Source organism: Limulus polyphemus, unplaced genomic scaffold (genome assembly GCF_000517525.1).
Source record: "Limulus polyphemus unplaced genomic scaffold, Limulus_polyphemus-2.1.2 Scaffold1937, whole genome shotgun sequence".
NCBI lineage: Eukaryota > Metazoa > Arthropoda > Merostomata > Xiphosura > Limulidae > Limulus > Limulus polyphemus.
This window is the reverse complement of record NW_013667547.1, coordinates 117,885-128,742: the sequence shown is the minus strand read 5'-3', so window position 1 is coordinate 128,742 and position 10,858 is coordinate 117,885. Positions and strand designations below refer to the sequence as shown.

The following is a 10,858-nucleotide window of genomic DNA, read 5'->3' as shown; positions in this document are numbered from 1 at the left end:
ATTTCTTGATGACCTAATATGTTACATAATTTTTATTTTTTTGCTATGTCCAGAGAAACTTGTGTGGTTGGTACATTTTCATGCCATGTGTATGCTTATAATCAGAAATGTAGGGGAAAATTCCCTTGTGTTTCTCAGTAGTCAAAATTAATAGTGATATTATTTGTGTTCCAGAATCTGAAGTAATTTTTTAAATATGTAGAATTTACAGACATAAGTTTGTCTGTCTGAGCCTAAAGTGGATGATGTTTTAGTTATTGTACAGATGATAATTGGTGTGTACTGAAAAGACTCCTGTGTTGAAGGAAGAACATATTAAAATACATTTTCTTGTTATTGAATGTATTATATAAGTTTTTACAATTCAATTGTTTTAGGTATCAGGTTATTGTGCAAATGTTTTTTTTTTTTATATACATTTTATTATTGTTATTTTGTTTGTATAACTAAGTATTTATTCATGTGAAATATATACTCACAGGTGTATTTTTTGTTTTTTATGTATGTAGTAGATATATATATATATATATATATTGTTATTTTCATGAAATAAATAATAAAGTGTGCTAATGACTATTTCACTTTGGTGATTTTTGGCATTGTAGTTAATGCAAATAAGATAAAAGTTCTGTTTGATTGGTTTGAAATAATTATCTTAAAAGTGATGAATTGTTTATTGAAACAGTCGTTAAACATGGTTAAAAAAGCTTTAATGTTTTTTTGTTATTTTGATAGGTGTTAGTGATTAATGTACACAAAAATATAATTTACTCAAGATTATGTTAGAATTGTTGTTATAAAATCTTATTGGTATTTCTAAGAAATGTTTGTTTGTCTTACCTGTAGATGCACTTCAAAAACAACGACAAATGTATGAGAAACAGTTACAAATGTTACGAAACCAGATGTCTCCTAGCACACCCTATTCTTCATATTCACCCTTTGACCCTTTAGGATTAGGCAAAATGACTCCTACTGGCTCCAACTCTAGCGTGCAATCCAGGATGGAAAGATGGGCAAAAGAGAGGTTGAAATTTTATAGTTATTGATTTTTCATGAGGATTTTTAAATGGGATTATACAACTTAATTTTAATACTTGCTTCCTGTACTTGCCTATTCTGTCCATGCCACTTTAGTCTGTAAGTTTCAGCAGACACAAAAAATTTGGTGTAATGATACAAACATATTAACAGTTTTTCAAAGATAAAGGGTTCCATGTGTTTATATTATTATTATTAGGTTTTGAACATCATTATAATTTGATGCAAAAATTTCTGTTTTCACAATGACTCAAAACACCTTGTGATTATACACATAAAGCATGTCTGTTTAAACTCTTAGCAAAATAAAACTTTCATCTTATTTCTTTTACTTTAAGGGATGAAGTTTTTAAAGTAAGCCTGGCTAAACTCAGAGAAGACATTGTTAAAGCCAATGCTTTGGTGAGAGAAGCTAATTTTTTAGCAGTTGAAATGGGCAAACAAACTGAGTTCAAAGTAACCCTGCAAATCCCAGCAGCAAACCTTAGCCCTAACCGAAAGGTAAGAATGGTCTAATTCTGATATGGTATTTCCCTCCACTCACAAGATTAGCTATTCTTGTTGAGTGCTGCCCTCTATATGCGAATTTTGTTACTACACATGCCACAAGTATGATTCCAACGTGTGTCTCATGCAAATCATCATGTGTCACTTCTCCATCAATAAGAGAATAGTACACTCACGTGACTCCCTGTATGTACCTATACCAAACTATCACTTCTCGTTTGTCAGCTTTTGCACTCCGACACATTTCTTTTTTCATCTTGATTAATGTTCAATTAGTTCTCGAAGTGGTTTAATTTCATGTACTTAATTTTTTAAAGCATTCCAGTTCACTTACCCTTGTTCTAGTCACACTTACTTCTTAATTCCAATGCTTTTGTCGACTGTTACAACATGAATTCCGAAGTTAATGTCACCACTTCAGGTGTTTAACATTTGAAATATGCTGTACAATAGGCTTCAGGTGCTGGCGATTCATAGGGATATTTACCTATACTTTGAGCAGGGAGATTGAACGTTATATGGGTCAACCACTCTCTCTAAACACTACTCCATTTCCTCCTGAACCTATGGAACCTGGGAAGGCTACCAAGGACTTTTATCACCTGTTTCCTCCTCTTGATTTTGCTCTGCCTTCCTATACCCTTCCTGAGGATTCTATTCAGCCTTCCATGGTTTTCTCGGACTTTATTTCTCAGCTATGGGATGGTTTATTCCTTGCTTCCATATCTTATGATCTGTGTCATTCATTACTGCGTGAATATACTTCCCAACCCTATATGTTTTTTTTCCCCCATCCCCCAATAATCGGGTTCATGCTGAACAAGTAGCATCTCAGTTGGGTGATGGTGTTAGTATGCCTCATCCACTGTGGGCTTTGGATCAGTCTGCCCTCATGTATCATAGGGCTGACTGTCCATATCTCAACCAACAATTGTTGGGTTTCAGTTTTATCTGTTTGGGGGGCATGCTCTGAATCGCCCGTTACTCTCACCAATGCCCAATTTTCCTGCATCTGTCTAACCCTCATGACTCTTTTGTGGTACCTTTCCACAATCCATCTCTTGTCTGAGGCTCTTCACAAAAATCCTAAGGGATTTTCTGAAGACATCCTCTCCCTCCTTACCTCCATGTTGGATCATTTGTCGTCCTGAGATTTGTCTTTACAAATGCTGTTTATCTGTTGTTGGAACCTTTTATGTTGAGATGATGTTTTATCATGAACCCATTTACCTGCTCCTTATCATAAGGATTTGCATATGGCTTCGTTTTAAACATGTTTCCTCTTTGATATGGTCCTGGAGCCCTTGGAGTCTTGGGTGGTATCCATCCAGCAACAATCTACTGTTTCTATCTGGTCACCCATTTATCTCAGTAAGAGCCAAGTGTGGCATCAATTCTGGTTTCCCGTCCTTCCCAACTCTTACCTCTCCCTCCTTCCTGTGGTGCCACAGTTAGTCATTTTTCTCGATGATGCACATTACACCACCTACAGTTCCAGTGACTACCAGGTAGGTTCGGGCTCAGTGGGAGCTCGACTTGAAACCTTCATTCATCGGTGGTGCCCTTTCATCTCCGATGTTTGGGTTCGTCAAGTTTTATCAGAGGGATTCAACATTCCTTTTCTTACCCCACCTCCCTTGTCCTGGGTACCTGTTTACTTCCTTTCTCCTTAAGATTCCATAACTTGCCAAGTTCTATCAGAAGTGGTATGGGACCTATCCGCACACCAGGCTATGGAACCTGTTCCACATCATTCACCGAGGTTTACTTCCATCTGTTTGTTGTTCCCACGAAGACTGGGGACTGGAGGCCTGTCATCGTTCACCTCCCCTGTTACACCATGGAGACCTTACTATTCGGTGGGCATTTTCTCCGGGTCTTTGGATGACCAAGATGGATGTTTCCAATGCTTATCTACATCTTCCCATCTCGGAATGAACTTGCCCATTTCTTCAGTTCATCCATCAAGGGACAGTGTACCAATTTTGCGCCCTTACCCTCGGGCTGGCTCATTATGTTTCTGCTGGGTAGTAAGAGCTTTTGCTCTTCATCTTCATGCTCTGGGGTTGCATTTCCACTTTTACATGGAAGACTGGCTACTTCTGGCCCATTCCAAACAGGAGTCAGCCAGTCATACTTGTCAGATACTTCTTGAAGCTGCTTGGTTGGGCTGGTTGGTAAAATTGGAGAAGTCCTTCCTGTGTCCTACCCAATACCTGGTGCATTTGGGTGTCTTTTTCCACACTCACCTCAATCGGCTCAACCTTCTCCTCCACGACTCCGTTCTATGGAATTGTCAGTTCACCATGCCCTACCTGTTCCCTCCCTTTCTGTACGTGAGGTTCTGTTGCTTTGGGGGATGTGGTCTTCTGTGACACCATTCATCCCCCTTGGCTGTACACACATGTGCTCCCTTTAATGAGCTCTGCACGATCAATGGAACCTTGCTCAGGATCCATTGGATGCTCCCATAACACTTCCTTCTTCCTTAGTATACAATCACCTTTGGTGGTTAGACAAGACTCGCTTTTACATCTTTTTTACTGATGCATCCCTTCAGGATTTACATGACGGAGTGGTCTCTTCATCCTCTCATTTTCTGGTGGGGTTATTCCTCCCATCGATGCATTTGCCATGGCCCTAAGTCATCAGTAACCCTTCTTTTGATCCCCTGTATCTCATCCTCAGGCTTTGGCTATAGATACCTTCAGCAAGAATTTGTCACACAGATTCCTCTATGTTTATCTTCCTATCCAACTGCTTCATTGGGTAGTTTCCGTTATCCATGCCACTCCATGCTGGGTCCTCTTGATTGCTCCCTACTGGCCAGCTCAACCATGGTTTCCTCATTTACTCCAACTACAACTATTCCCCCTGTACCACTTCCATTATTACCCCAGTCACTGGTGCTACATCCTGCAATTCACTCTTCCGTCTTCACACCTGGCTTTTGTCCTGTCCTTGGTAAGGATAGCTGGTTTCTCCTGTTGTGTGGGATTTCCAGCTGCTTTTTCTACTGTAGCTGGTGTCTCTGTGTTTCTCACATGGCTTTTCAACTCGGGGTCTTTGGACTCTTCGATTTCAGGTGATTGGGCAGCTTTATCTCACACCTATCGTCTCTCCTGTTACTGCAGGGATTTTCTCTCTTCCATCCTTACCATGTTAATCCATTCCTTCCAGATTCATTGACCTGTTCTTCTGGATTGGGACATTAATGTGGTCCTCCATTCCCTTCAAGCATATTTCCTTCTCCTTTTGGCCTGTGGGTGTCGGAGATCTGACTTGCTTGCCAATCAATGTTACTCACTCATTTTAACACCTTACCTATCTCCTCCATTATCTGTATCATTACTTCTTTCCCAAAACCTTGGCTGCTCATGAGGGTAACTCCTCCTCTTCATCTATTTCCCTCCCCTCTTTTTCTCTTCTCTTCTCTTTATCCCTTGCCCTCACCAATTAAATTCCTTGTTTGATCTAGTTAGCTTGTTCCTCCTTGTCCCCTTCCCACCATACTTTATTCTATGTTATCTCTCATCAAATCCAACTCCTCACTTTTTCCCTCGTCTTTGTTGGCCTTTGGAGGAAATCCTACAATCAGGCATGTGGACCAACCCTACCATGTTCATCTCCCATTACTTACATCATATCGCGGTTTCAGCTTCCTCGGGTTTTCGCCTTCAACCTGTGGTGCCTGACCAGGTATTCTTTCACTCAAAATAGGGTTTTGTGATCACTCATTGCACTGTCTTGGGTGTAGACATTCCTCCAGGCTCTTCAACGCATTCTCAGCCCCCTTTTCTTCTAGTGGAGTACGGGATTTTTTACACTTACCACTTCCAAGCTGCTGGGATGGTTGACCATGCAGGCACCCTGCTGGATGGGTTGCACATAAGATGATTATAACTATTCAGTTCAGAGTAGGGTGGTGGTGTTCTGCCAATGTAGATGATGTATATCTTTCAATTTGCAATTATCCATGCAAAAGAGTGATACATCACAATGCAGTTCACCCTTCAGTTGGGAGCCCTCATCCTACTCTCACGTGGATGTTGGTACCTCATGGGCTGATTTTAGAGTTAGAGTGAAGCAATCAACATAAGTCCTCACACAGGTTCAGGTTGTCTATCTTCCTCCCTCGATTCTCCATCTGTGTTGTGGGTTACTGTGATGATACATGAGATTGTATCGGCTCTATCCTTGGCTATCCCTCATTTTCTCGTATTACACGGATGTTATTGCCCTTTAGATGGTTCTGACCTGTTTCACGGTCTAGGGAGTTGATTGCATGCGATAGACTTCCTTTTGATACCAGATATCACATTTCCGGATCTATAGCTCAGTACTAATCCTGTGTAATAATCAGAAATTGAAGTTGTTCTCAGATTTCTGGTTCTTGGGTATGAGGTGAAGACAGTATGATCCTCATTTTACCCTTGCGCAGATGTCGGTACCCTTCAAGGAGGTTTTGGATGTAGTTGACTTACCCAGTGCAGTCCACTGTGCCCTAGCTGTTCTACACCATGGACACATCCTCGTTTACCCACTTTTTTTCACTGCGGGATTGAGATAGGATATTTTGTCTGGTTTGGATCACTTTCTATCACATTCTCTCCCACTCGGATGTGCTCCTTTGAATTTCCGCCATGATATCTTGCTCATTCCACAGATGGGCAAAGAGTATACCTTGGTCAGAAGTGGTGTGGTTCCCTTTTTCATATCTTCCAATCTGACTCTCTCATTGGACACTTTGGGGAGTACGTATGTTCTTCCCTTGCACCAGTCCCTCCTCCTAATCAATGTGGGAATCTAGCTAATTTTGTGAGTGGAGGGAAATACTGTATTGGAAGTTATAATTTCCTATACTGAAAATGTATTTCTGATAGGTACTTCCCTCCACTCACACTTCCCACCCTTCCTCCCAACTCACTTTTAGTGCTTCTGTCATCTGCCAAACTTCAAAGTGATAGTTTGGTAGAGGCACACAGAGGGAGTCACATGAGTGTACTATTCTCCTATTGGTGGTGAAGTGACATAGGATGATTTGCATGAGACACACGTTGGAATCAGTTGATTTTTATAGGGGGTGTGGAAGGCTTGTGGCATGCATAATAAAAAGTTTGCATATAGAGGGCAGCACTGAATGACAACAGCTAATCTTGTGAGAGGAGCGAAGTACATATTTGGAAATACATTTTCAGTGTAGGAAAATTATAATATTTTCTGAGAGAAGTTGATTTTTTTGAAAATCTAGGTTATTTTCCAAGTCAATCAGATTTGATGCACATTAAATACATTAAATGTAAAGCATCAACAAATGAATTAACAATTGATGAAAAAAATAAACTTATTTTTATGACTGATTTTAGTAAGGCTATTGATAGTTTGTTACATTGATGCTGTAAAATATATTGTTATGGCAGATCTAATTGTGAGTAATGTAATATGTCTGTATGTGTAATCATGAACAGTTTGATATGTTTGTTTTGATTTGAATGTAGTTGTGAATAATGTAACATGGTTGGATTGATTTAATGGTATGTGTGCTTGTAAGTAATGTAATATAGCTATTTTAATTTGACAGTATGTGTAATCATGATAATGTAATTTAGATATTTTAATTTGACAGTAGGTATAAACATGATAATGTAATATGAATGTTTTGAATTGACTGTATATGTAGTTATGAATAATATAACATGGTTATTTTGATTTGATGGTATGTAATCATGAATAATGTAATTTGATTGTTTTAATTTTACTGTTTGTAGTTGTGAATAATACAATATGGTTGTTTTGATTTGACTGTATATGTACAGTGTTTAATAAGAATAAACAAGTATAAGGAATGAATAGTTTCATTTGAGTTTAATTACTGATTATAAGTGTTTTTTTTTGTAAGTAATAGCTTTTCCAGTAGGGAAAAATATTTTATTAAACAGGTACCATGTTTTGATTACTGGTGTGATCCAATTACACAGTTTTTAATGGTGAAGAATGTTTTCCTAGATTTTTTTAATAAGAAAACATTATTTACCATTAAAACCTGTGTACTTGAGAATAATCACACAAGTGATCAAAATATTGTATGTGTTTAAAAAAAATATTCTTCCTTAATGTACAAACTGTAACTTTATAAAAAACATAATATTAGGAATCTTGAAATTCTCTTTGTCAAAGACATTAGTATTATGTTTTTTGCTGAATACAAGTAAGTTATGAAAGCATAAAGATGTTTTATGGAACTTATTTCCTAGTATGTTATATTTGACAGGTGTTGTAAATCAACAGTTTGCTATTAATGTTACAACTGAGTGAGAAATTTTTATTCATTTTTACATTTAAGTTTATTAAGAAGGAAGTGTTAGGATTTTAGCGAGTTAAAAGAGTAGTAAAATTATTTTTTTGCCATTGTTATAATATCTATGTTATTTTTGCTTAGCGAGGGGCTTTTGTAAGTGAACCAGCAATTCTTGTGAAAAGAATCAATAAATCAAAACAGATATGGTCAATGGAGAAGCTGGAGAATAAGTTGATAGACATGAGAGATATGTACGAAGAAAGAAAAGAAAAACAGCTACTTTTAAAGGTAAAATTGAATCTTATTTTTTTAATGCCCATTTTGTACATGTATATATAGTCTTTCTACAGTTTTCCTCCATGCCATGAAGTATATTCTGAAATGTCAAACAATTGATACAGATAGAGCTTTTAAGAAATATCTGAACTGAAAAAAAATAATGAAAGTTATGTGATTTTAAATGAAATAGTGCTCCTTGAATTTTATAAGAAAGTCATTTATAGTAGCATATATTTTAGAAATGCAGTGGTATATTTGAATCTGGCAGGGTCTGTAAATATTTATGTAAGTGTAGAATCAAAAAATTGTTAATATAGTATTTAATATATATTATTACTAAGAATTATAAGAAAGAAAAACAAACACACAGAAATGAACAGAATTCACAAAATAAAAGAAAGAAAGCAAGGAGTCTAATTCTGCTGTGGATGCAAAGACTATTCTGTTTGTATATAGGAAAGGTCTTGGTAGCAAAAGCTCACCTAATCACGCAAATCAATTTTTACTTCTATTGTTTGAGTGTGGCCTAGTGTTTAGAATGTCATACTGTGAACTTGAGGGTCCATGGGTCATGTTCCATTGCCACAGAATATTGCTCTGTACTTTAGGACTATGGGTGCATTATAAGAGCTATGGCTAAATTCCACTGTTTAATTAGAGTAGTACAAACAATGGTAGTGGGTATTACTATCTTCCTTCCCTCTAGTGCATCAGTTCAGGTAGCTCAGTTGCAAATTTATGAAAAACATTTCTACATATTTGAATATTCTACCTTAGTATACCCAATGAAAATCTGATGAATGTGTATTGTTAACTTAAATTCTAAATAACTGTTGAAAAATAAAAGGTGAAAATTTAAAAGCAGTTTGCAAAAAATGTCAAAATATTTTGTTTTAGTTCAAACAACAGTAAGAATATTAGAATTCTGATAGATGCCACAGCTAAAACAAGATAAATATCTTATAAGTGTAATGTTTTTAACATTCATTGCATTGTCTTATGATATTTTCATAATAATTTGGATGTTTTTTTTAAACAATGAATTACTTATAAATGTTTATACTCAAGACTTTGCTTGAAACAATAAAAACTGAAAGTTGTAATGTTAAAATTAAATGATCACTGAAATCCAATTTTTAATCTCTAGGCATAAAGTAATATAGTAATTTTAAGTAAATAATTATGATTAATAAAGTGTATTTCTTTCAGAATTTTTTGTCTTGTCATCTTATCTTTGTTAGTAATGTGTGTACAATTGGAAACACTATATTTAAAAAGTTTTTATAAGAGAATGATTATTGAAAAGATCCTGATTTAGTATAGTAGGATATATATTTTCAGAAAGTGGAGTTTAAAACAGCCTGTGTGATAGGAAATGATTCCTTCATGTTCAGTTGCAGTTAGTGTACAAGTTTTCAGAGAGTGTTCTTCAAATGTTGCAAAATGTTTTTTCTATCATTTTGGTTAAAAATCTTTTCTATATGTGGTATCTACAGGATGAAACCTCACTGAACAGAATGGACCCATTCTATGAAACTCAGGAAAATCATAATCTGATTGGTGTTGGTAACATCTTCTTAGAAGTTCTCTTCCATGATGTTACACTTGACTATCATGTTCCAATAATCAGTCAACAAGGAGAGGTAATTTGAAAAACTTTGTTATAAGAAAAATTACATTTCATAGAGAAATTATAACACTTTTTTTTTGCCCAGACATAAAAATTAGTTTAGGAAATGAAGCAAATACTATAACAACATTTAAGTTTGAAATATTAGGACGTTAAGAAATTAATGTCGCGTTTTGGAACACTTTAATTAACCATCCCCCAAAAAATGTATAATAGTTAAATGAACCACCTAAACATGAAGTTAGTGTAGCCTATATAATGTGTAAAGTTTAGTATACTCTAATCCCTTATAGGGATGGCACATGATGAGACACACATTTGTTGTGTAATGATCTTTGAATACAAGAAGAGAACCTCTGTAGCCACAAAGAATATCAAAGAAGTTTATGGAAATGTTTTGAACATTCTTAAGTGTCAATGATGGTTCAGCAAAATTCATTCAGGTAAATCAATCCACAGTGAACTGTTAATGCAAAGACCTATAGTCAACTACTGGAATGTTTAAATCAAGCCCTTTGTCAGAAACGCCCTTCACTCATCAATTGGAAAGGTGTTTTTCTTCTCCACGACAAAGCATGTCCATTTCTTATTTCTCTTATTTCTTATTTTGTTATGCTGCCACACAAAGAATCATGTCATATAAAAACCCCAAAAATATCAGCATTTTATACAGGTGTTTATAGAGCTTTAAAAATATGTTCAAGACATGAAGATTTAAATAACGAATTGTTCTTAATTAAGTATATAGCTATTGATAGAGGATTTGATTCGAATATAGTAGACAAAAAGCATTTAAGAAGTTTAACAAAAATGCAAATTCAGTTAAAAATACCACATTAAAATCTGTTTATGAAAACAGAGATGAAAGTCTTCCGGATATTTCTAAAAAATCCTGAAAACCTCCGGTTTTTTCCGGAGAAACACATTTTTTAAAATTATTTATCGGATTTTGGTGTTCCATGCCATAGATAAGCGTTTATGCAATCGCGCGGTTTGTTTACATTCGGCGACAGGGCACCGCCATTTTGTAGTCTCGCAATGTTTGCTGGCGTGTACGAGACCTTGTATGCTTATAATGCAAACTTCGTGTCATGTGAACGAGA

General features: G+C 36.1%; 1 protein-coding gene across 3 annotated transcripts in view; it reads left to right on the top strand.

The window, feature by feature from the left end:
* Positions 1-10,858, top strand: part of LOC106465419 (kinesin-like protein KIF13A) — a 141,504-nt gene that overhangs the window by 77,310 nt on the left and 53,336 nt on the right. For all 3 annotated transcript variants that reach the window (XM_022393310.1, XM_022393311.1, XM_013925645.2), the window contains exons 16-19: positions 847-1,027; positions 1,380-1,542; positions 7,988-8,134; positions 9,622-9,768. In XM_022393310.1, the coding sequence (XP_022249018.1) occupies positions 847-1,027; positions 1,380-1,542; positions 7,988-8,134; positions 9,622-9,768 (638 nt within the window). The remainder of the gene's footprint in view (positions 1-846; positions 1,028-1,379; positions 1,543-7,987; positions 8,135-9,621; positions 9,769-10,858) is intronic.